Source organism: Engraulis encrasicolus, chromosome 13, assembly GCF_034702125.1.
Source record: "Engraulis encrasicolus isolate BLACKSEA-1 chromosome 13, IST_EnEncr_1.0, whole genome shotgun sequence".
Taxonomy (NCBI): Eukaryota; Metazoa; Chordata; class Actinopteri; order Clupeiformes; family Engraulidae; genus Engraulis; species Engraulis encrasicolus.
In genome coordinates, this window is record NC_085869.1 from 14,239,407 (window position 1) to 14,267,001 (window position 27,595).

A 27,595-nucleotide genomic window follows, 5' to 3' on the forward strand; every position below is an offset into this window, starting at 1 on the left:
AAAACATGAACACACCCACACATACAAAACACTTTTCCCCTTACATATGCACAGACAGACAGACAGACAGACAGACAGACAGACGCACACACGCACGTACGCATGCACATACACACACACACATGCACATACACAAACCTATAGAGCTACAGTATAGAGAGATCAAGAGGGATTATGCTGGGTAGTATAGATCTTCGTTGTGTAGCCCGTCCTGCCTTGACAGGGAGGCATTGAGCTGGTTCCCTTCCCTCCATCCTTCCCTCCCTTCCTCTCTCCCTCCCTCGGCCCCTCCCTCCCTCTCTCTCTCCCTCCCTCCCTCCTTTCCTCCTTTCCTCGCTTCCTCTCTCCCTCCTTTCCTCCCTCCCTCACTCTCTCTCTCTCCCTCCCTCTCTCCCTCTCTCCTGCTCTCCCTCCCTCTCTCCTTTCTTCCCTCGCTCCCTCCCTCCTTTCCTTGCTCCCTCCCTCCCTCTCCCTCCCTCTGCTTGCCTCTGCTTGCCTCCACCTGCCTGTCTGCCAGGCTGGCCGTGTCCATTCCACTCCGGACTCTGTCCACTCCGGGCGGTCAATAATTTGTTCCCCTCCCCTCCGCCCCCCTGCCTCCTTCTCCTTGCCCATGTACCCTGTTGGTGTCGATATGACCTACCCATCAAGCTTATCTACCAAGCCATTACAATGCATTCACCTCTCTCTTCCCCGCTCCCTAAGCAGTAAGATTGCCGTAACACTTGACGTACCCCTTGGAGAAGTGTGTAGGCTAACTATACTGTCGTACAATAGAAAAATTATGCTTTTAGCTTTTTCCCATTAGCCATCAGTGATATCCTAATTTTGAATGACACCCAAGTCATTATAGCAAAATCTACGAGAGCTTCCAAGCCATACAATGCACTATGGTAGCGCCCCCCAAGGGGTTATCCCGTTAAGACACAGCGCTTTAAATGTGCTGTTACCAGAATAGCTTTAGCACCACCTCGTCCCTATCTGTGCACGCCTATGGTTGAGAACCACTGACCTAATGATGAGATAAAGCGGGCGTTGTGAGGCTTATGTTGAGACAAAGGTAGGGCTGGGCGATATGGAAAAAAAATAATATCATGATATGTATTACTTTATATCACGATAACGATATATATCACGATATAGCACAATTACATACATTTTCAGTTATTCTCTTTATTTGCTCTTTATTTTTTCATGGCGCAAAACAACCTTTCTTTAAAATGGATCTTTTTATTCTTATTTTTACAGTTACATTAACTTATAGTGTGCATTGTGACAACATGAAATGTAATTAAATGATATTCAATTGTATAAAATTGATAAAATTACTATCACGATATAAACAATATAGGAGAAAGGGCACGATATACACTTTTATATCACGATAACGATATATATCGTCATATTGCCCAGCCCTAGGTAAAGGGGGCGTTGGGAGGCTCATGATGAGGTAAAGGGGGCGTTGGTGATGAGGTAAAGGTGGCATTGGAATACCCAGGCTCCGCCCTCGCAGTGACGCAATACCTTCGACTCTGCTACACTTGCTCAGTTAAAGAGTTTGTTCAGGTACTTTCGAGTTCCCCCTGTCAGGGGAACTCGTCCCAGTTTGTCGCGAAGCAATCAACTTTGAGCATCACCAACAGTCCTGGGTAGAGGCGTGTTCAAGGCAGTGACATGGTTTTAGCAGAGACGTTCTATTGGGAGGTTGGGACTAAGAAAATGTTTGGTTTAGAGTTTAAACTTTGGCTCAGCATTTTTTGCCCTCGAACTGTAGCAAACCAACGGAGGTGGGTCAACCATGCCGTTTGAGAATGTTAGTTGTTAATGTCTTGATCAGATCACGTCTCGAAGAGATTTGAAAGTCATGATAAACAGGCTAGCATTGGAAGGCTTATAATGAGGTAATAGCAGGTTTGTTGAGAAGCACTGGCCTAATGGAAGCCCATCCTGACTAAGCAGCCCGTCCTGACTAAGCAGCCCATCCTGACAGGACATCCCTCCACTCTGGCCGCTCTGGCCGCTCTAGTCTACTCGGTCAATAATGAGCCTCCTGATTAAACCCAGCGGTGCTGTGGCTCAATCAGAGCACAGCGTTAGCACACAAAGCTGCGCCCATCGATCCAGGAAGTGCTTTATCTGCGCGCAGACAAGCTGCCAATCAGAGGTCTTTACCCAGTGTACACTCTGATTGCACACACACTGTCACACACTCATCATGCACACTCGTGCACACACACTCACCCAGACACACATACTCGCGCGCACACACACACACACACTCGTACACACACACACTCGTACACACACACACTCGTACACACACACACTCGTGCACACACACACTCGTGCACACACACACTCGTGCACACACACACACTTGCGTGCACACACACACACACACACACACACTTGCGTGCACACACACACACACACACACACACACACTCACACACACACACACACACACACACACACACACACACACACACACACACACACACACACACACACACACTGAAGATTATATGCACAAATACACTAAAAAAGATACTACATGTACCCATATACACACATCGTACTACACTCACATTCAATCTCATAACACACACACACACACACACACACACACACACACACACACACACACACACACACACACACACACACACACACACACACACACACACACACACACACACACACACACACACACACACACACACACACACACACACACACACACACCCAGGGTCCTCTGCGGAACCCTATTATCCAATAATGCCACGAGTCCATCCATTCTCACTCATAGTAATTGAATGATTTGAGTCTGGCTTCCAGCTTACATCCATGGCTGTGCCCATCACAGTCTTCCAGGCCAGTAGGCTTGTCAGCCGGCTGGATGGCCCTCAGGGGTGGGGGACAGATGAGACAGTCTCGCCCAGACAGACACCCATACATACACCAATCCACCTCCACTCCACCCCAGTACCCTCGATTCCACCCAGTGTTGTTGCCAGATGGAAAACGTTGAACTATCGTACCAAAACCACAAAATTATTATTTTAGGGGGCTTTTGAGAGGAAATTACCCTACAGTACACGAGCCAAATGGTTGTTTCAAGGCAACTGAATGAACTTAATGAAAGCTCTGAAATGATCGTTATGTCAACTATGGCAGTGTTTCACAACCTTTTTTTAGGTGAGGCACCCTCTCAATTCATGAAAATTTTCAAGGCACCACAAACTGACTAGCCGTAACATGGCATTGCATCGCATACCACAAAAGCTTAGAAAAGTAACACATTTGGAGACATCACACAACCTACGTTCAAAGTTGCAGCTTACTGGGGCGACCTAAATTTACTTTATAGTGAGTAAATGGTAGATGAAAGATTCCACTGACTAAGCAATACTTTATTAATTTAGACAAATATGTATTATATTACATAATGTATTTATCAGCCATGTTTCCGCGGCAACCCTGAGGGGGGGCTGCAGCATCCCAGGGTGCTCCAGCACCCCGGTTGAGAAACACTGAACTATGGTACGATAATTATTATACATCTGGCAAGACTGCCATACACCCATACACCAATCCACCCTCCCCCCCAATCGATTCCACCCTATCTCTCACAGCACACTCCACTCCAGCCTACCCCACCTCACCCTGCTCCACACTCCAACCACATCCCAGTCCCCACTTGTCTATCTATCTATCTATCTATCTATCTATCTATCTATCTATCTATCTATCTATCTATCTATCTATCTATCTATCTATCTATCTATCTATCTATCTATCTATCTATCTATCTATCTATCTATCTATCTATCTATCTATCTATCTATCTATCTATCTATCTATCTATCTATCTATCTATCTATCTATCTATCCCTCCACCCTCCTTCTCACCCCACCACTCACTGCACCACTATTATGCACATCTAAGCTGCTTCCCTTGCTGGGGGGTTGGTGATGGTGGAGTTTACTTATGGGAGTTGGCCTTCTGTCTTGTTTCCCTCGCTCTGCCCAGTCTCTTCCATCTTTGGGCCCACTGTACCGCCGCCACTGGACATCCCGCCGGCTTCTCTCTCCCGCTCCCTAACCGGTAAGATTGTCTTACATGTAACACTTACATTACCGCTCGGAGAAGTGTAGGGTAACTATACTGCTGTACAAAGCAAAAAACATTTTTTAGTAACCATGCCACCATTGTGTGCAGTTACTGTATTTGTTACATTTCTATTACTATATTGCTTTTAGTTTTTTCCTATTAGCCCTTAGTAATATCCTTATTTTGAATGACACCCAAGTCAGTGTTATTATGTTGATTTTTGTCAACAAAATGACCTATTTTCGATATTTTCAATTTTTAACTGAAATGTTTTAACTGAAAATGAAGAGGTTTATAACTGGGGCTATTGGCCTTAGGTGTTCAAAGCTGCACTTCTGTTTTGCTAATGTTGAAACACGTAGCGGGCGGCATGTGGTACACATTAGCGCTGACCTGATTCTGATTGCTTGCACATATGTGTGTGTGGTGTACAGCCTGATCTAATTGAATGTGAACACGATGCTCTATTTACTGTATGACGCTGCTGCACGCCCAGAAGCTCTGATGTTGATGCTTATTACTAAGTCTTGTTTGCTGTTAGCCAAAGTACAATTTCAGTATTCAAGGTATATCGAGGTATGCCCATGTGACAGTGATGTGATTACGTCCTCGATTGTAAGTCGCTTTGGTTGTAATGCAATATACGTAATGTGCTTGATGAGGTAACTCACTCGACGGTGTTGTGTGTTGTGTTGTACCACCTGTCCTGATATTATCTGATTGTCCCAGTATTCAATGTTCTTTCGGAGGAAAACATATTTTACCTTGACTCTGAATGCCAGTCAGTGCCATTGTTTTTTTAAAAAAGGGTTGCTGTTTTTTGTCAGACAGAGGTGCTAGACCCAAATTCAGAGGTAGGTCAAGGCAAGTCAATTTTCAGTAGTGTTGAATTGTATTGCAAAAGTGGTGAGAATGAGGAGAGAAAGGTTTTCTGGGTGAGGTTGCATTGCTGTTCAAAACAAGCTAATCCTCCTGCGCTCCTGTGATGTTTCTTTCCAGGATCAATCTGAGAAAGTTGTTGTGGTTTAGCTTCTCCAGGTCCAGATTAACTGTAATTCCAGTTTCAACACTGGTTGGATTAACCCCCCAGGTTGTTCATAGTCCTACTTGTGTTCTAGAATGCTCTACTGTGATTTCAACTGACCGCTTTGAGATTAGATGCATTACCACAGTATGATGGGTGCCAGACACCCACCCCACCCCCACAGATAAAACAAACACAGTCAAAACAAAGCCCTGATTTGTTAAATCAACCCATGCCTTTCTTTATCATGCCATTTTGTGCTGGTATGTTGGACAAGTGAAAGGGGTGTGGGGGTCCGATACGCTGAGCTTGGGTCTAACAGATGATGCTTGCTCTGGGAAATTCATATGTGGGTGATTCTCTGTATAATTTGAGATTATACAGATTGTTCAACGATGTCAGTAGGTGACAGTCAAAAATCAGTGACCACACTTTTTTTCTGGGGTGGGGGCTATTCGGCAAGGCTGTCAACCATTCAAGGAGCTCAGATGCTTACATCCATGGTGGCGCTTGTGTCCTCTCATGCCCATGGGGCGTGTTGGGGTTGACACGTTGTGGCGACAATGTTTCCGTCTTGGTAAATAAACGCCCGCTGCCCACTGACACGAAGTGCAGTGGCATTAGCCCGTTGCAGCAGAAGGATGCTTTTTGCTGCAGCGAAATTTGTTCTGAGGGGATTTTCATCGATGCGTATTCCGCAACACGTCATGTGCTCCGGTCCCGTGCCCATGTGACTGTACACTGGACCAATGGGGTGCGAGTGCTGCGTCTGGGCAGACTGAAAGGGGAGTCGTCAAGTAATTTTCTCGCATTCATTTTTTTTCAACAAATATTCAATCTTTTTTCAAACATCGAAAACGGTGCCCATTTGTTTTGGAGCTTCACAAAGGTAAACACAATTTTTGAATTGTTAATTTCTAAAAATCTATTGTAGGTGTTTGAAATTGTAGGTGTTTGAGATCCGTTTCCGATCTCTCAGCATTACATTCTGAATGTGGAGCATGGTTGCAATGAGGAGATCGCTCAAGCTGTATGGAGATTTTCATGAATGATCTCCAAGTTTAGAGGAACCCCGCCGCATGGTAGCATTGGCAACTTTCAGGAGATGGGACATTGGCATTTGGTCACATTACCCATTTTAAAAGAACCAATTTTCTTTATATATTTTATGCCTGTGACCTTGTCATGCCATTTCCCGGAGCTAAAATGAAATAGATGCCCTGTTTAAGTGCCTGGGTTTAAAATAATTTGATTTTTTGTGTGTGTGCAGTTGACGTAATGTTTCCATAGACCTAGTGAGGATTATCTCGATAATGTCATTGAGAGATTGCTATCTTTAAATGGTATTAACTCTGGGTGTTACCATGTGTGATTTTATTAGTCTTTTTTGTTAGCTGTGGTGATTTTTAACCTTGCTAATGGTGTTACAGTTAGACATGAAGGGGGTGTCAACCATTGGATCGTTGCTGCTACAGAAATCCGCTGTGGTCTGAACAGTCGTTAGTACAATTATCGTCATGCTTTTATTGTCTGTCACTAACAATCAGTGAAATTGGAGCAGTTCAGTAGAGTCCACGGATTATTAATAATAGTTCTTGACATAAGTCAAAGTAATTGTTAATCAATACTGAGTGCATATCGGCTAGAATTGGATCAAAGTTCGATATTAACTATTAGGTGCAGTATTTACATATATTTATACATTTTTAAAAGCTTCTCAGATCAGCAAAGGAGTTTTGTGTTACAAGAGATCACGGATTTTTTTACACAATCAATGGATTTCCCAAACATTTATTCTAGGCAGGGGGTGTAGTGATTACAGGATGAAGTCATGCCGCTTTCTGTAACCATTCCATTGACCTGGATGCATCTGTGGACTGAACATGGAGGAGACATGTTGTCAGGGACAGGGGTGTTATGTGATCTGATGGGATGGGGGCCCCCCTCGTGAAAGGCTCATGAGTGGGAGGGCACCAGCGTATGCATGTGCAGAGCACAGCTTCATGCGGGCGACATCCGTTTCCTCGCCCAGGTTAGCATGGCGGTGCTAGCTAGCTCATCCTCTTGCCAGCTCTACGCTAGTACTCTGTCTCAGATGGTGCACTTGGGCATTTCGAGCACTATGTTTCAGTGCGTAATTAATACGCCATACGCACTGAAACATGAACACTGAAGTGCACAAGGACCATTTCAGGCATAGCAAACATGTTGGCTGCCATATGCACTACACTACCACACGGTCACCAGAGGTGTCTCTGCTCTGACAGTACTGCGTGCTGTGGGGCTCTGACACTGGGCCAGATGTGGCCCATCAAAGGAACGTAGAGTGCAGCGGTGGAGCAAGGGGCTGCTGCAAACCTCTGCTAGTTATGAAGCCATGAAGTACAGCTAGAGTAGAGAGAGATTCTAGCATAGTCCAGTCGCTTGCGATGGCGGTCACTGTAGTGTGGTGGTGTTTCCCCCCTTTTCTATCCTTATCTGCCGGCGGCGTGGTTGAGGGGCGCGACTCGAGTGACTGGGTGTCTGTGATTGTAATTTGGGGTGAGGTCTGGGCGAGGGCGACTGATCAGGGCTGACACATTTAGAGGCGTCTGTCAGGCCGCAGTGGGGGCAGGGAATGGGAGCGGAGGGAGGGGGAGAAGGAAGGGGAAGAGAAGGGAAGAAGAGAAAGGGAAAGGAAGGAATGGATGCAAAGGAAGAGAGTAAAGGGAAGGGAAGGGGAGGGAAAGGGAAGTATGAGAATGGAGGGAGGGAAAGGGAGGGTAGGAATGAAGGGATATGAACGAGAGGGAGGGGAGGGGAGGGAGGAAGGAAGCCCTGCGGACAGACACGCGTGCCACAAACAAAAGGGCTTTGACTTGAGCTGTTCACATCTGAGTGTTCATCCGTCGGCCTCTCCCTCCCTCCCTCGCTCATGCCCCTCCTCCATCCCTCCATCCCTCCATCCCTCTGCCCTTCCCCCTTTCCCTTGCCATCCGCCCACCTATACACCACTCTGCCAGGGCCTTGGTGCAGCGTGCCCACATGCCCATAGGCACCTTGTGTGCCACATGCACAACAGACCACAGGAAATTACTGTATAGAGGGCTTCTTAACTGTAACCGCATTCAGCTTAATGGCCTCATTGTACGCAAATTTTGTTGGGGTGTTTTTTTTTATGATGGTGTGTCGTTGTGTCTCGTCTGCATATTTTTTTCCTGAAAAAAACAAAACAAAACAAGTACATTTCTGCTGTAATGAAAGAAAGATGAACAAACTTTACATTTCATGCTTCATTTGTGCTGCTGTTGTGTTTTGGAGCGATGTTGGACGCTTGCTTGGTTGCATTTTGTTATTTCTTTGCCTAGTTTGGCGCATTGTGTGTGTGTGTATATATAGGCCTACAATATGGCGGTGGTGTCTGTCAGAGCAGCAGGGAAGCCGACAGGGGTTGGGTGGGGTGGGGGGTCAGTTGTCTAGGGCCCAGGGAAAAAGGGGGCCCAGCATTGGGTCCTTATTACATTATATGCATTGGGTCGGGGAGCCTTTTAGTTGATATTGTCCCGGGCCTGGCAAAAGCTGTCGGCGGCCCTGTAGAGCAGTATTGCCTTCACCACACATCAGGCCTGATGACAGCTGAGACTGTGCCTGACAGGGTCTAGTAGCGAGTGGGAAGGTAAAATCCCACAAGATGGAAAGCAAAGCTTGCCTCTGTTCTCTTCTACACACACACGTAGGACATTTTGAATAATGTACTGTACAAATCTTCACCAAAGGGATTATATGTCAGGTTTGAGGATAGGCTCTGGTTTAACTAATCTTCAAAAAGTGAACATGCACTTCTTCTCTGTAAACACCCAATGTATCAAAGTAACCATGACAGAACATCAACAGACACCATGTTAGGTATTGCTATTCACCCACCCGATTCAGGACTTGAAATCTCTGGATGTTTTTCATCTGTGTCTTTTTATTATTACTACGGTGGGTCTGCTGAGCTGCCTCTGAGCCAGAGGGGGCTCAGTGCTCTCAAAGTCTTTGTACTAATTGCATTCCTAGCGTGCTAATCAGTATGACTTCCACTGCACTATCCTGTAGCCTACCTCGAGCTGGTTAGATCCTTATCTAATACCACTCGTCGTGTTTTTTCTGCAAAATATTTAAAATCATGACGTTGACATTATGTGTTAGAGTAAGTAGGTATTTCATTGGATTTCTTTTCTGTGTGCGTGGAGCGCTTGTTTCCTAGTGTGCTACTCAGCACCTGTTACCTGGTGGTTAGGGAAGTGGTCATAGGATCAAAAGGGTTGCAAGTTTGAATCCCACCCTAACCACTCCTTACACTTCCATCCATGGCTGTGGTGCCCAATTCAGCAAGGCACCTAACCCCACATTGCTCCAGGGACTGTAAGCAATACCCTTTACATGACTGTAATTCGCTTTGCATAAAAGCGTCAGCTAAGTGTAATATAATGTAATGTAATGCAGGACATATTGCAGTATGTAGGCTAACACTGTTTGTTAGATCCTATCCAGTATGACTAATCATATACATACTGTAGCACATTTTGAATTAATTCAACCCTTATAGAGTAGAATGAATTAGGAAAGGGTTCATTTCTACGCGTTGAAATAACATTGCAAAATGTATTATGCATTCAGCTAAACCAACATGTTAAAATATGAATTATGACTTCATTGTAAATCATGACATTTTAAATCGTTACATAGCGGGTCTTTTACTGGATTTTATTGCATTTCTTTTCTCTTTCGTTGGCTTTAGTTAGTTTCACTGTCTCATTTAGTAAAAACTCATTAGTGAGCCTTACAGAGTTTAACAACAAGTCAGAGCCTATTCCCACATCCTGGGATGAGTGTGAGAGAGAGAGAGAGAGAGAGAGAGAGAGAGAGAGAGAGAGAGAGAGAGAGAGAGAGAGAGAGAGAGAGAGAGAGAGAGAGAGAGAGAGAGAGAGAGAGAGAGAGAGTTGACTGGAGCTGTGCCTGTGCCTGCCCTGCTGTGTTGTGTTGTGTTGAGTGAAAGACATGACGCGAGTGTAATTGTGAGAGCTTGTGAGGGGTTTTAGGAGAGAAGCACTTTCATCTGTCACAGCCCATCTCCCACTCTCAGCTCTCTACAGCTCTCGCCAGCGACACACTGACACTGCAGTCAACTGGGGTGATGCAACCGAACCAACACTTTTGCACAACACTTCCTCGTGGATGATAATACACGAATGTAATTCAAATATACATGTGCATGTACAGGCCGCATCGCTGCATCGTGCACATGAACAAAATATGTTAGACTGATAATACTATTATGCACAAAAATAATGTTCTGTAAATCCATGGCATCCAGAGTTCAAGTCAAGTCAAGTCAGCTTTTATTGTAAGTTTCTTCATATACACAGGACATACAAGGAAATTGAAATTACGTTTCTCTCTCTATACCATGAAGAACATAGACATGCACAGCACTGACATTTATAGACTGACATCAAAGTGCAAGACAGGACAAGGTCTTGTCGGACACAAGGCAATTCGTGAAAAGCTCAGAATGCATGGTACAACTATTCAACACAGTATCTGTTTTGTGTAATGTATTTCTCTGTAGCCTCTGCAGTCATTCTGCCAGGTGGACGTTGTGCTCATCATCAATTTCAGTAACAGGCCATTCATAACAGTGGCGGTGTGAAAATGCATTTAATATCGATACTAGATCCTTTACTCATGGGTGGTAGACCTATAAGGGGTGGAGCCGATGGTCAAGCTGTCAAGTAGCTGCGGCACCACTGTTAATTATCTGGGCACCCCCGCACTCAGCACCCTTACACCCTGGTATAAAATAATGCATTGTTTGAATACTACCATTAGGTCAGATTAGGTAATTTCATTTTTTGTTGATAGTACTACATTGGATTGGCTCTTCTTTAGAATTGAAGGCTATTTTAACAAAATCTCGCATCTGAAATAGGCATGGAACAGTTGTTGTTCATGCCAGGAACTATACTGTCAGCTACTGTCAGCACTAGTCAGGCCAAGAGCAATGTAAATATCGTTTCTGATCTCCCGGAAAATCGTGAACTCCTCCCACTTTGTCAGGAAGCAAACAACCAGTAGCAAACCAAGGGAGGAGGGTCAACCAAGCCATTTGGGATATGTAAACCGTTATGCTCTTGGTCAGACCAAGTCAATGATGATCAGGCTAGAGCAATCCTAAAAATTAGATGCTAGAATCGCCTCTGGCTTCAAACTAATTACCCAAGGCTGATGCTACTGTAACCTTTGTAGAAGTCAAGCACAGTTCACCCATTACAATATTTTGTAATGCTGTGGCTGGATGATGCCTTCGTCTGGGTTTACAACTAGTTGGTTGTGTCAAAGCTCTGATGAAGCCTGCTCAGAGTCCCAGGAATTATGTACTGCAGTAACTCCAGCACATCAACCTGAATGTCCCATCTTATTTATTTATTTTTATTAAAGGATCCCCATTAACTTGTGCCATAGCAGTTCGCGAGTCTTCCTGGGGTCCTAATTCAGCATATATCGCAACTTTTTAAGAACAGATTAAGAAACCTCCAAATAGATATGCATTGCAAAATAAAGTTCTATTCAAATGTTCCAATAGTACAGATAAAAGAAATGATGCTGTCACATCGCAGAACATTCTGTAAAATCAAAAAGTATATATTCATATTCAATACTTTCTCTTGGAAAATGAATATTTCTGCATGTCATTGTGTATTATGAATGACACTGGGGACACAAACATCTTCTGCATTCTTCTTGTACAGAAAGTACAGCATTGGGACACAATGTATGTTTTATTTATATTGCTTAATATTTCATAAATGCAGGGCAGAAGTAGTTTTCTAAGTGCATCAAAGCAGGTACAGTACTTCTGCCTACACGCAATGGGTTGCTGTAAGTAAAACAACACATTGATATACAATATTCCTAAAGTAGTGTTCTTTAATGAGTCACTGATGTGTATTAATTCAGCTATATCATTGAACTCGTTGACCCTAAAGCTTGCTAATGTTGTTGGCTGGTGTTTCATTTATAAATAAGAAAAAAATCTCCTAACTAGTAGCTGCTGAAAGTTGCCTTCAGGGATTACTCTTTATGGTATGACTGGAGGGGATGGACTCCGAATCCAGTTGTTGTTTTTTCCCTCCTTCCCCATAACTATTTTTATAGCTTTCGGTTTCACTAACTGTGAAGTGTGGTCAGCCTCTGGCGATGAATTATTTTCATACATGAGCATCTCCTTCCAGAGAAGACCTGATGAAGGTTGATGGTGGTGGCATCTAATCTCACTGTTTGTTTGTGTTGATTTGCACTTACTTCTAACTTGCTGTACTGGTTTTAAATGTAGCCGAGGCAAATTCCAGAATTTTTTTTTTTTAATCACAACATAGTTATTTTAAGTAATGAAATTATTTGGGTTAGGTAGAACCAGAAAACATGGAAAGAGATCCTAGCTGAAGGCAAAATACCTTATTCTGGGATAAAAAGCTATTTAAGAAGAAGAAGATGTACACAAAAAAGACACACAGCTACACTACTTTTTAAGTCAAATACAAACAGTAACCACTAATCACAATAAATCTTAAAATGACACAAATTGTTGATAATTATTTCCAAGCGAAAAAGCAATAAAAAGCTTATATTGGGGTGCTCCCCTGGGCAGTTGCCATTGCCCCTAATTTCCCCCTGGGAATTAATAAAGTTACTCTTACTCTTACTTATATTCAAATGCATATTGGGTTTTAATTCCACCCTTGAAATGACATGAGGGGGAAAAAAAAATAAAAAACATCTGTCACTCCACCACCATTGGGTGATGTTGCCATGGCCTCCCCCTGCACTGGACGCCATGTCCCGACTCCCGTGGGTGACAGACGGCTGCTCCGCTGGGCAAGGTCAGGACACAAGTCACCATGTTCAGACTGACACCAGGGCTGGACTGGCCATCTGGCTTACTGGGCATTTCTCGGTGGGCCCTGCACCCTCGTTTCCCGGTGGGCCCTGCACACACTTTTTTAAACATCTCTGAAAATAGGGGCCCACGAGGGCGCGGGGCCCACCAGACCAGTGAGTTAATTCTGCGCCGCTAATTGTGAGGGGCCCCTTTAAGCCAAATGTGCCTGGTCCCTATTTCTCTCCCAGTCCAGCCCTTACTGACACAGCTCCTCCAGCTCACACACACACACTCGGCCGGCCCCACAGACACGGCCCTGGGAATGGACCTGGGAAATGGACCTGGAAGTCCTCGACTACCCATTGCGCATAATACTCAGTAAAAATGCATATGACAATCCAAAAATAATAATAACAACATACAAAAATAGACAGAAAAAGAAAAGGAAACACAAGGGGCGGGGGGCCACTTAGACAGTCAATTTAATATCTTCAAGATGGTATTTGGTCCTAGAGTAGGTGTTGAATAACACTGCATAGTTTTATTGTGCAAACAAGCAGGTCTATCTGTGTACGTATATCACAATGCAATGCAAAGCAATCCACCACATTGCACGAAGCAATGCATATAGACAAGAAGTCTGCTGAGCAATGGCTAATCTGTTTGTGAAAAAAAAAAACAGATATTCGGCCCTGTTGTGGCTCAATCGGTAGGGCACTGCACTGCTAAGTTTGGGACCTGGGTTCCATTCTGGGCCAAGGTCATTTCGGTAACACTTTATTTTAGGGACACATCTACTGGCACCAATACATACAATGTGCCTGTATAAGTAACTCGTAAGGCATGTACAAAACAAAATCAAACATTTGTTAGGCATGTATTCGCAAATTACTTGTTCATGCACAATAAAGGATTTATTACCAATTTAACCTTAGTAAGGACCTAGTAGGCCTTAACGTTTGCTTAGTACATGCCTTACAAGTTACTTATGCAGGCATTAACATTGTATGTATTAGTGCTTATAGATGTATCCCTAAAATAAAGTGTTACCGTCATTTCTTGCTCCTCCCCCATCTCTCTCTCCCACTCACTTCCTGCCACCATCTCAGATTGTCCAATCAAAATGTAGGTATTGGGCATGACGTGGCTCAATCATAAAGCAAAAAGTGGTGGCCGAGTCGCGCTGTGTCGAGCTGTAGGCCTACCAGAAAACCGGCAGTGGAAAAGAGCCCATTGTGTTTCATTGACGACGATGGATGACTTTGCAATGCTTTCAACAGAGCTCCAACCCATCATAGTAGGCCTACATACATATTCTGCTGGGTTGTTGGAATTGCTGAATCCTCTTTGAGGCAGCAAATCTCTTTTTATTAAACGACAAGCACACTCCACACGAGAGCCCAGCCCGGCCCAGAGATCGTGTCATTGGCAATTCATTGTTTTAACTATTGCTCACAGCGACAGAAGATACCCAGTGATGTATAATCCATGGCATGGCAGCTCCAAATTATTCAGTGAAAGAGGCGTACAGACAGTGGCAGAACAATTGCGCACCGGGCCCCAGGGCAAAACACTGATAAGGCCCCCCATACAGCCTGCCAAAGTCACAATACGGCCCCCACTATCAATACGGGAGGGCCCTGGGCCCAGGGGCAAATGCCCTGCTCGCCCCTCCTATAGCTCCGCCTCTGCGTACAGATGAGTGGGACACAGTGCTCATACGGAGGGAGCAGGGCTGCACTGGGGGAGAGATAGGGCCCGGGCACTTTTGGCTTGAAGTGGCTCTTCATAATTAGCGGTGTAGAACTGACACCCCAGTGGGCCCTGCACCCTCGTGGGCCCCTATTTTCAGAAACGTACATTTTTTTTTTTTTTAATTGGGAGTGGGGTTGGAGGAGTTCAGAGAGGTACTGAGGAGCAAGAGAGTGATGTGATTTATATGTCAACTGGAGAATTTTGTAATCAATACGGGACTTCACTGGGAGCCAGTGAAGCTGTCTGAGTGTGGGAGTGATGTGTTGCCACCGCTTTGTGCGAGATAATAGAAAATAGGGACCCACGAGGGTGCAGGGCCCACTGGAAAATGCCCGCTATGCCAGATGGCCAGTCCAGGCCTGCACAGTGCTGATGCGGAGGGAGGGAGCAGCCTACAGATTCGGCTGCTGATGGATATGGAATTGAATTGAATCTGCATTGTGCAATGAAGAAGCGCTTGAATTATGAGTCAGGCGCAGCTGAATGTTGAATATTCTTGTTTGGGTGTCAACAGACTGAAGATAATAAGGCGTACACAAATGCGTGCGGAAGCCGGCGCGCTTGCACACACGAACAGGCACATGTGCACACACGCACATACCAGAACACACACACACACACACACACACACACACACACACACACACACACACACACACACACACACACACACACACACACACACACACACACACACACACACACACACACACACACACACACACTCCAGAACACACACACCCACACGCACACTCACAAACAAGTTTCTCACACAGCAAGGCTGTTTTGAAGAAATGAACAATTTGGCAGTAAAGCACACCCTGCTGGAAGGCACATATCAGAAGATAAGCTCAGGAAAAATGGGATATGAATTGCCCACCTCGTATCTCTATAAACTACATGTTGCTTCGCCCTGCCCTGTCCACAGTCCTACACCCCCCCACTAAACCCATGTAATGGACTTTTTTTATCCCGTTATCCTTTTCTTCTGTTTCATTGGTGAATTATTAGTTGGGGGCCATGGCAGTAGTGGTGAGCAGCCGAGAGTTGAAGAAGAGGGGGTTAAGTGGGGTAATGGGGGGGGGGGGTTGCGTTGTGGGTGTGGTGTGGTGTGGTGTGGGGGGTCTAGTGCCTTGGGGCCTGTAATTTGCCCTGAAATCTTCCACGAGCCACGGTGTCCCCAGTAAACACTGTCGCCTCTCGTTACGCTTTGGCCCCCCTGCTGCAGTGACAGGGCTAGTGATGTGTTTAACGCGATAAATCATGGCTCCCCTCTTCTCTTCTCTCCTCTGGCCCTGCTCCCTTTATCCCCATGGTGTGTCAAGTCCCCCTGAAGCAAACAAGAGCAGCAGCAACAAAAACAACAGCCACAGCCACAACTTTAACTTTAACTCGAGGTCGTGGAGCTGTGGTGTTACTAGGGTCTATGGCCATGTAACCCAGGTCAAAGGTCATTGGCACCTGACTTCCTTTTGTGGAACTGTGAAAGCAAGTTGTCATTCCCTATTCAGTAAGTTTCTGATCGCTGCATACTGTGCTATTGATTCTGCAGTGTTTTTATTATCATTAGTTTCATTTTAGCATTTCGCGAAACCTTAGTTGTTAACTACATTTGCTATTTTGTTATTTGCAATGCAATTTCCCATTGGCTTTTGAGAAATTCACCCCTGTGTTTTACTGTACAGTATTAGAGGCATGTGAGCTACAGTAAAGTTGTAAAACGTACTTAGAAAGAGTTTTGACTTCCTGCCAACAATGTTGAACTATGGAATAGGTTTTCATGCAACCAATTCCCTTGCATTAGAACATCAATATTTTGAAAACATAAAGATTCTCTGTGGTATCTGCTGTTTTTTTGTTTTGTTTGTTTTTTTTTTGTCTGGAGCAGGTTGTGGGTTAAAAGCGATCACAGGTTGACAAATGACACACCAATCACTTCTGTGTAAATTAATGTAATTTCATAAACCTTCTTACTTAATAGAGTGCAGTTAAGGTCAATTTGCTGTTCTGTAATTGAAAACCTTAATTACTCATTACTGGAGACAGTGAACCTCGTTAATGGAAAATCCCCCTGAACCCTCCAATTAAACTATTAAACGTGCATCGAAATCTTGTATCGGTGGTATGAATGGCTATGCTTTTCTTTTTGCTTGAAAGTGGAACATAAATTATATTATTTATTTTACTGCTGTAAAATGACTGCATAGTTCTTGTCTAGACCGATCATCTGAGGAAACTCACCGTTTCAGAACAAGCATGAACAGAGCCAGATAGCTGGTGTCTTTATTGAGCATTTTTTTGTAAAACATCTCAAAACAAGTCAGACATTTTTTATGAAAGAAAATGTGTTTATTCCTCACAGGAAAAAAGGCCAGTGCATTGCCTCAAGGAGAAAATATAGAGGAAAAACAGTTATGTATTTGTTGTCCTTTGTTTACTCAGCAGTGGGTCTAGCACTGTATAATATATCATGCACTGTTGGATAACCACACATTTGCCTTTGTAGCGCAACCATCCTTACATCTCAGTGGTCAGTGATGACCTTCCCTTTAACATTACGATACAAGCCTGCTGATGCAGTGAGACTGAATGCACATTTGATGCATTAAAGTTTAAATGAGGGGGCAGGATTGGTATACAGAATTTAAATGTATGTGCTTTAGAGGCCCGTAAAGGAAAGTGCTGATTCAAAACCGACTACGACAAGTCATCAGGGGGAATTGCAAGTGTGTGGCACATTATCCTTCAAGTTGCTATATGGTCAAGACTAGGTCTAGGGCAATTCTCGATATTGCTTTGTAATGCGCCCACGCCTTGATGCATTCCTCATATTATTGCTTCGGAAGATGAAATAATAGATATATGACTGCGTCTAATTTCTAGATGGTAGAAATATTGGAATGATTTGACCTGCTTCGAACTCTTAATATCGCGTTATAAAACCTGTCTTGATCAGTCATCTCTGATATTCATTTTCAGTATAATCAGGTGAAAGCTTTTGCTGTTGCGCAATATAACATTGATTGATATTATTTAATTAACATGATAATCAACATAATACATTGGAAGAGCTCTACAATAAACCTAAGTGGTTTCACTTCATTTTGCTGCGGTGCCTTAGTTACCGCGTGCGCTGAATGGCTGTGAGAGAGAGAGGGACAGAGAGAGAGAAAGAGAGAAAGAGAGAGAGTGGATGAGAGAGAGAGAGAGAGAGAGACAGAGAGAGAGAGAGAGAGAGAGAGAGAGAGAGAGAGAGAGAGAGAGCACTGTGGAGAGAAAAGAGCATTTTGGGTGCGGTGCTTGACCGAGCGTAAAGCGTGATTAATTCAATAGCTAGCGCACAGGAAGAGGCCAGCAGCAGCTCTTTAGCAGGAGGGAGAGGGAGAGAGAGAGAGAGAGAGAGAGAGAGAGAGAGAGAGAGAGAGAGAGAGAGAGAGAGAGAGAGAGAGGGGAGAGAGAGAGGGGGAGAGAGAGAGAGAGGAGAGCGGCTTGACCCACTTTCTACATCACAGAGCGAGCAGCACGTGAAGCACCGCTCTCTTAATAATAATAACGACCAGGAAGGATATATCAGATTTGCATAAAATTCACATCTATTTAAACCTCCATTCCCTTCCAGCTCTATACCAACCCCATAGCTACTGAATAAAGAACAAAAACATACAGAAAGAAGTTGACAGAAGAGTGCACCAATTTACCAGCTCCAAACATGATAGCCACTGAGGAGAGAGAGAGAGAGAGAGAGAGAGAGAGAGAGAGAGAGAGAGAGAGAGCGAGAGAGAGAGAGAGAGAGAGAGAGAGAGAGAGAGAGAGAGAGAGAGAGAGAGAGAGAGAGAGAGAGAGAATGGTGCACCAACTTACCATTAGAGTCTTTTTAACTCATCCATTATTGGGCCTGAAGCATTGGGATGTATCCTCTTAGTGCACTCTTATTTAGTGGCATGAGTGGAGGAAAAGCAGAAAACAGAAAAGGGGACCGAAAAAGATCAGAAAAATGGGCCAGTTCAAAGCAAACATGGCTAGAGAGAGGTTGGGACAGAGAGAGAGAGAGAGAGAGAGAGAGAGAGAGAGAGAGAGAGAGAGGGAGAGAGAGAGAGAGAGAGAGAGAGAGAGAGAGAGAGAGAGAGAGAGAGAGAGAGAGAGAGAGAACAGGCAGAGACAAACACAGACACAGAGACAGACACAGGCACAGACACAGACACAGACAGACAGGGAGAGAGAGAGAGAGAGAGAGAGAGAGAGAGAGAGAGAGAGAGAGAGAGAGAGAGAGAGAGAGAGGTGGGGGTATTCGTTCAGATGTTTTGTGCTCACTCAGATGATTCAGATCGTCCCCCTAACAGATGTAGATGTTCAGATGCGCACCGCACCGCACCGCACATTCTGTCTCTTTCAGAGTTCATTCGTGCAGAAGCAAAAAAAGAAAAAAGCAATGATCACACTATATTGTTAGAGAGGATTGCAAGAAACATTTATAGACTGACAGCACTTTTCTGTCAAAATCTAAAACGCATACTGTGTATTCACAATCATCCACTGACCTTTCATATTGATGAAATTGGGTACACTGTAACACAGCCATGCAATGGATTGTGTGGCTGCGAGAAGCCTACCCTCTCACATCCTGTGCTTGGCTCGCGGACTGCTTTTTCATTTTCAACCATTTCATATTACATGCTAATTTACACAGATTTGTGTTCACACAAGGTTGCGTCAGAAAATAGTTTGTAGATCTGTGTGCGTGCGTGCGTGTGTGTGTCTCTGTGTGAGAGAGAGAGAGAGAGAGAGAGAGTGTGTGTGTGTGTGTATGTGTGTGTGTGTGTGTGTGTTTGTGTGTGTGTGTGTGTGTGTGTGTGTGTGTGTGTTTGTGTGTGTGTGTGTCTATGAGTGTGTGTGAGAGGGAAATAGAGAGAGAGAGGGAGAGAGAGAGACGGATATGCACGCATGTGAATGTTTCTGTTTGTGTGTGTGAGTGTTTGAGTGTATATCCATTTGTTTGACCAGGTGTGTGTGTGCATATGCGCGTGTGTCTGTGCGTGCATACGTGTGTGCCTGCCTGTGTGTGTGTGTGTGTGTCTGTGTATAGTCTGTGTTTCTTATTTGTGTGATGGAGGACAGTGTTATTAGCTGCGTCATTAGTGGCTGGATTAGTCTGTCTGGCTCTTAGGAGGGAGTCAGCTAGCGGCCATACACAGGGTCTCACAGTAACGACTGTTTTTCAACAGTTTTTTCAACAGCCCCTACTACCGAGCCCGAGAATCGTTTTAACCACATCCAACATCTTGCTCGGCAGTTCAGCACCATGGCCAGCGACCTTGCCCAATACGCTATTTTGCTTATTTTAACCTATGCACGTAGCGCATGGGCCAGGACCCAAATTTCCACATATTGTTATCACCTGAGGTGGCAAAGTTTATCAATGTTTTTTGTAATCCTCCATGCCTGAGGGACGTTATTTGGTATGATAGCCCTCTGTAAGTGATTACTTTCTTCAATTGAATTCTTTCTTTATTTCAGACCCAGGGGGATCCATATCACATTAAAAAAACAAAGGATTTTTACTTGCTTTTATAATGATACCAAGTACATTCGCAATATTCATCCCTGGCCACTGACACTGGCTCTTATTCACGTTGCCAGAAAAATATGCAAAGTGCCGTACAGTAGTTCGTGCAGGTTTTTTTCTTCTAAGATTGATGGAGCAAAAAAAAAAGAGGGAGCAATTTTGAAAGGCCGCGACTCTGCAATCAGCAGCTTGGACTGAATGCAGCGTTCATGTCCTATTGGTACAAAAAATGGGGGCTCATTTTACTTGGATTTTTTTTGACTGAGTCAGTCCAGTCGGCATTATTGTGAGCGAGTGAATGGGCTGGCCTTTGATGCTTTGATGCCAGCTGAACCAGCATCCTCAAGCTTTTCAGGGGAAAAATGCAGAGGGGAAAAAGTGAGCCCCAGACATGCAATCATTTGTATGGTCCGTCTGAGTCAATGTGGATGTGGATTCATGGAGGGTGTGTGTGTGTGTGAAAGAATCCCGCCGGGTCATGAGCTTCTGAAAAAGAAGAGCTTGACTAGAGATTTGGATAGAGGCCCCTGTAGATGTATTATTATTTTCTTTAATCCCTGTAGTGTGTGTGTGTGTGTGTGTGTGTGTGTGTGTGTGTGTGTGTGTGTGTGTGTGTGTGCATTTACAGTATGTGTGTCAATATCTGTGCCATGGTCTCTGTGTGTGCATGTACTGTGTGTGAGCAACTGTGTGCGTGTGTTTGTGTATGTGTGCGTGAACAACTGTGTGTTTGTGTATGTGTGCGTTTGCATGTGTCTGCATGCATTTGCATGCGTGTGCGACGCATGTATGTATTTTGTGTGTTTGTGTGTGTATTTAGTCTTTTCATGGCTTAGTGTTTTTTTTTCTGCAATCTGCCCAGTGCTGTGAGAGACTGAGGGACAGCTTGCTATACTAGATGTCCACTTGCTGACTCCCTCATCTCTCATTACTCAGACATGTAATCTCTAAAGCAGAAACATCCATCCTACCACAAATAACCTCCACAGTTTACACACACGGAGATATCCAGACATATATGAGGCATGTACTGCACACAAATACAGATAGCTATGTACTGGAATTACATAGATGCACACACACAGACACAAACACACACGCACACATGCATGCACGCACAGTGTACACAGAACACACACACAAATTTATACACCATCTTCCAGTCTGTAAATCTCTCTCTCTCCTGTGTCTATCATTTGGTGTAAGATGCTCGGTACCCTAATGTGGTATTAAGCAATGCACTGCGCACACACGCATGCACGCACACACGCACGCACGCACACACACACACACACACACACACACACACACACACACACACACACACACACACACACACACACACACACACACACACACACACACACACACAGTTCAAGCTCTCTCCATAGCAGTCTGAGCTCAGTACTGCGAGCTCTGATCCGGCACAGCATGTAGACTGCATGACATGAAAAAGAAGAACTTTCACTATGACGTCTGCTAAGAAGCAGGTCATAGGGTTTAGATATGACGTCAGCTGTGAAAAGCTGCATTTTCACGGTGATTCAAAACACCATTTTCCTATTACCGCTCATTGACTTCAGATTAATGATGTGTTTACGTTTGTATCTCTCACTGAGTAAGATGTCGCTGTTTAAGGCCAATTACACCACATGCAGCCTACTCATCCTTGTGTGAAATGCAGTACACAGACACACACAGACACAGACACACACTCACAGACAGCCCACATCGTTACTCACATCAGTAGCTTCGTAATGCGCACAGGTATGCCAGCTGAACTCTGTAATAGCTGTTGAAAAAAAACATAACTACCACACAGTACTACACCAATACGACAGTCTTAACGGGAGTTTGACTTTTGTATCAGGGGGGTCAAATATAATTGGAATAATAATGTATGACAAAAATACAATAGGATTCATATGAATTTCATACTAGAGTGTATTTTAATCAAAAGATTTAAAATATCATTTTTTTAACGTTTATTTTGCCATATCCTTGACTTAATGTCATTACATGTTTTTCGCCGTCAGACGTTCAATACCTTCTTCAGGTGAAAACTCACATTAAGAAGGTCTGAAAGACAGAAAGGTTGTGAGCATTAAAACTGCAAGTGGACAGTTTGCAGGCTATTTATGACATTGAACCATTGGTTACATCCAACAACCTACCCGCTCAAACTGAGTGTTGCAAAAGCATCCCATAGGCTAAACCATTCTGGACACAGCAGATTTATAACAGGGGTCATGCATTAACAGATCAGCCCCATGTGCGCTATCTTCAGATCTGTTGTTTCTCTCGCTCTGTTTACATACAGAAATCATTTTTATAATAGAGGTCATGTCGTAGCCCCTTAATGCACGCCGTACCTCCAGTGGCACGCTGTAATAGTAATTGAAAACTTAACTACCATAGTACTACAATGATATGACAAAACATAGGGCCTTTAATAATGCAGTACGATTTGGTCATTGCCGTGCAAATTTATAATGCTGTGTCCTAATGGGTTAACAGATCAGCCCCATTTCCCGATATCTTCAGATCTTTGTTTCTCTCCCTCTGTTTACATACAGAAATCTTTTGTTTTGCCTCAGCTGAGGTAATATAACAACCCAGCTTTATTGCTGGTTTGGCTGGGCATTTGTCATGACAAAAAGCAGCGGTGGCTCAATCCAATGGGCTGTGAAATATGATGAGAAGGGAAGCTTGAAATGCCGGCGCTGAGTCACTGTTGGGGCTCTAAATCATGCGATATGTTTATACACGCACACTAAATCTTATTTTTCTTGCTTTTTGGGTAGGATGATTGTCTGGTGGTGGATATTTTCCTCTACCATATACATAGATCATTAGTTGGAAAATGCAGTGCTATCTGCAGTGCATCAGTTAATTAAAACGGGTAATTTTCATATTACTGCAGCTTTAATCTCAGCAAGTGTGATGACGAAGACTTTGAGAAGTGCTCCCTCTAGTGTTAGCCTCTGTACTACAGCTGTTATAATACAAGTACATGGCATCCCTCAGCACACCTCATCAGTGTGTGCGCGCGTGTTGTGTGTGTGTGTGTGTGTGTGTGTGTGTGTGTGTGTGTGTGTGTGTGCGTGCGTGTGCGTGCGTGCGTGCGTGCGTGCGTGCGTGCGTGCGTGCGTGCGTGCGTGCGTGCGTGCGTGCGTGCGTGTGTGTGTGTGAGAGAGAGAGAGAGAGAGAGAGAGAGAGAGAGGCAGACACAGTGAGCGAGCGAGCGCGCGTGTATGAGTGTGTGCATGCCTCTGTGCGTGTTTGTGAGAGAGAATGTTAGTATATTTGCCTCACGTTCTTCTGTTTTTTCCTCCGCAGGTTGGCTGCCATACCATCACTCCTTTCCTTTCCCCGGGGACTTCCTGACTCGTGAGCACGCCCCCGCCTCGCCCCCGCTCCCAACCATGGAACCCAAAGTCCAGTCTGAGGGCGGCCTCAACGTCACGCTCACCATACGCCTCCTCATGCACGGCAAGGTAACCACACCGACCATTACATAATTAATATTACATTACACTTAGTTGACCACACCAACCCTTACATTCAGGAGAGCAGACGGGGGGGACAAAGGGGTCTGTTTTCCTGGGCCCAAGAAGAGGGGGGAGCCAGAATTAGTTACTCAGTACATTTAATGTATTGATGGGAGAGGGCCATTTCTTACAATTTTGTCCCGGGCCTGCCCAAAGCTGTTAGTGGTCCTGATTACATAATTATTATTACATTACACTTGACGCTTTTTTAACAATCCAAAGTGGTTACAGTCCCTGGATCCAGCGGTGTAGTCTACTTTTTTGAAGTGGGTATGCTTTAAATTTGATCATTCAAGTGGGTATACTGTATATATTTGTGCTATTCAAAACATCAATCAATCAATTTTAAGTGGGTATACTGAAATCCCTGAAATTCAGAAGTGGGTATACTCCGTATACCCGCGTTCTACGTAGACTACACCACTGCCTGGATCAATGTAGCTTCAGGTGCCTTGCTCAAGGGCACTTCACCTCAGCCATTGGTGGAGCCGGTGTAGGGAGGGGTATGGGCAGGATAATCGACCAAAGAGAACACTGAAAACACAGCAAAGAGACAGAGCACACATATTCATGTAGCCAAAATTGTTAACGTGAAAAAATAGAAAAATATGAAAGCGATGATGAAGGTGAGGAAGCAAATGTGAAAAGAGGAGAAGAAGGGAGGACATGACAAACGGGGAGAGGGCAGGGCTGATCATCATGACTCATTCTCCCCCTTGAGGAATGACATGCTGGCCAGTCAGCCTGTGACCAGGGCTGGATTGGCCATTAGGCACACAGGGCATCTGCCCGGTGGACTGTTGATGATTTTGGCCTGGTCCTCCCCTCAATGTAGTGGTTTCAGTCAGTGGTGTTGTCTACTTTTTATGGTGGGTATACTGTATACAATGGATCAATCAATTTTAAGTGGGTATACTGAAATTCCTGAAATTTAGAAGTGGGTATACTCCGTATACCCGCGTTCTACGTAGACTACACCACTGGTTTCAGTCCTCATGCCGCTACAGCTGACCTCTCCAAATCAGATTTAAATAGACATCTTGGCTGTTGTGGTCAAAATAACGCGTAATAGATGACTAAAAAATGTTGTCACAGGCTTCATTGCCTCTCTCCATGCCTGGCTGGCGGCCTAGTCTTTGCAAAAAAAAAATGCCTGGCCTGATTTTTCATCCCAGTTCAGCCCTGCCTGTGACTCACAAAAGCGAGACAGCACGCCACGCCACCTCTCACACTGATCAAATGCGAACATGCAAGTCTTACATCAGTAGCTCGTAAGACATGATCTCGGGAAGAGACAGGAAGACCTCGCTGCCAACTTCTGAGCAACTGTATTATTTTTCAGGCCTGTTATTCATCATAGTATATGATTTATGTGCAAAGGTGAGGCGAAATTGTAGAATTATAATAAATGGGATTCAATCTCTTTGACGACACCAGCAACTCTAAATCTTTCTGTTCTGATCTCTCTCTCTCTCTCTCTCTCTCTCTCTCTCTCTCTCTCTCTCTCTCTCTCTCTTCCCTTCTTTCTTTCCTTCTTTCTATCATTTAGGAGGTGGGAAGTATCATCGGGAAGGTATGTGTGGTTTTTTTTCACAGCAGTTTTTCATATTTATTGTGTATATAGTTTTCCCCTAGATAGTAAGTTATTGATTTTAATCTCCCTCCCACATGAACAGTAACTTGAATTCCTTTTTTTTTTTGCAGAAAGGGGAAACGGTGAAGAAAATGCGTGAGGAGGTGTGTATGAACATGAATCTACGCCATCTGGACATTTGCTTACTTCTTCCAGTGTACCAAAAATATATATACTGTATATATTTGCAACCAAAGTAGAACTCATTTCTGTTAGACCCCGTTTGGCCCCATTTTTTAAACCCCATTTTTTTTATAAATGCATCCATTTGGGCCTGCTGTTTGCACAAAAACAGAGTCCAGAAATCTTTTAAACATCTGTTTTTTTATTTCGGGAGCTAAAATGCATCTCTCACAAGGTGCTTTTTTTTGTTATCCACATGCTGTGTTTATATGTAAAACGAATTGCAATAGTATATGCTTTTACAAACATCCACATACGGGGGGCGCTGTGGCGCAGCTCGCTAAGCCCCCCACATTTGGGCTTGCATGCCCACGGGGACCCCGGTTCGAGTCCGGCCAGGGTCATTTCCAGATCCCACCCCGTCTCTCTGTCCCACTCGCTTCCTGTCACCATCTCAGACTGTCCTATCAAATAAAGGCATAAAAGCCCCTAAAAATAAAAATTTAAATGAAAAAAAAACCATCCACATCCGTATAACCAGGGCCTCATTCTGTTGTGGTCTGACTCTGCAGAGTGGTGCCCGCATCAACATCTCGGAGGGGAACTGCCCAGAGCGGATCGTTACCATCACCGGCCCCACCGACGCCATCTTCAAGGCTTTCGCCATGATCGCCTACAAGTTCGAAGAGGTAAGTGTAGCACGGCCCAGGCCTGCAGAAAAAGCTTTTTAAAAGCTAATTTAAGCTTATTTAACAGCTAATTTAAGCTCATTTAAAAGCTAACTTAAGTAATGTCTCTCTGGCATAAGAGAAAACTTTTTTTTTGTTATTTTATTTTTTGTGTTGTTTTTTGGTAAAGATGTAAAGGCCTTCCAGCTAATGCTCATTTTATCTAAGTGACTGGAAGTCGATGCATGCAACTTTTGTCAGTAGTGTTTCAGTAAAGTACACTGCCTGTCCATATTTAGAACAATAACACATCAACTAAAACCACAAATAGCACACATAAGTTAAGTAGGTAAAGTAAGCAGTAAGAGCACAATAATGCACGTTTTAACTACATACTTAGCTCACAGACTCACTGTAGTATCACATCAAAATAACAACGACAACATAACCATTGCCTCTTTTGCCTATAACCAAGGTAATGTCAGGTGTTTTTCCAGGACATAGTCAACGCCATGAGCAACAGCCCGGCCACCAGCAAGCCTCCGGTCACGCTGCGCCTGGTGGTTCCAGCCAGCCAGTGCGGCTCCCTCATCGGCAAGGGAGGCTCCAAGATCAAAGAGATGAGAGAGGTAAGCACACCTAGCCTGGCGACACCATCCCATGTACTCCACTCAAAGATTTAGGCTCCGCAACTAGTATGGCAAAACCCTCCTAGTTTGGTTCGCTCACTGTTTAGCCAATCAGGCAAACAGTTAAAAGTGATGATACAGAACTCACCCGCAAAGGCCGTTATCGATTGGTTAAGGTAACACTCTTCACACTTTTGTTTTGTGATTTGTATGCTTTTGGGCTATATCGTAAGAGTCATGCTATGAATTCAGAACTCCAATGAATTTACATGGCAGAGTACTGTAAGATCAGACCATCTCCCACCCTCCACGGAGACGGATTCCTCTTAGCTTTCACCAGACTGTTTGACGGAGTCAGCAGTCGGCTCGCGCCCAGGCTAAAGCACACCTACCGTGCTGCATGCAGGAGTACAGATACACATACAGTATACACATACTGTATACCAGTGGTTCTCAAACTTTTCCCATCATTCCCCCCTTCGGAGGGTCTGGATGCTTCCGAGCTCCCCCCAAGCAACAGCAGTAATTGCGCAGACTGATTTTACGATCACTGCGCTGTGCAGAATCAAAGGGAAGGTGACTGGTGAAATAAAACAGAGAGGGACGTGTGTTCATTTCCTGTGCTATTCAAA

At 44.3% G+C, this 27,595-nt stretch overlaps 1 protein-coding gene across 1 annotated transcript in view; it reads left to right on the plus strand.

The window, feature by feature from the left end:
• Positions 1-27,595, plus strand: part of LOC134460724 (poly(rC)-binding protein 3-like) — a 100,436-nt gene that overhangs the window by 56,771 nt on the left and 16,070 nt on the right. The window contains exons 7-12 of the mRNA XM_063213230.1: positions 4,034-4,108; positions 23,699-23,856; positions 25,460-25,483; positions 25,615-25,647; positions 26,239-26,355; positions 26,832-26,963. Coding sequence (XP_063069300.1) covers positions 4,034-4,108; positions 23,699-23,856; positions 25,460-25,483; positions 25,615-25,647; positions 26,239-26,355; positions 26,832-26,963 — 539 coding nt within the window. The remainder of the gene's footprint in view (positions 1-4,033; positions 4,109-23,698; positions 23,857-25,459; positions 25,484-25,614; positions 25,648-26,238; positions 26,356-26,831; positions 26,964-27,595) is intronic.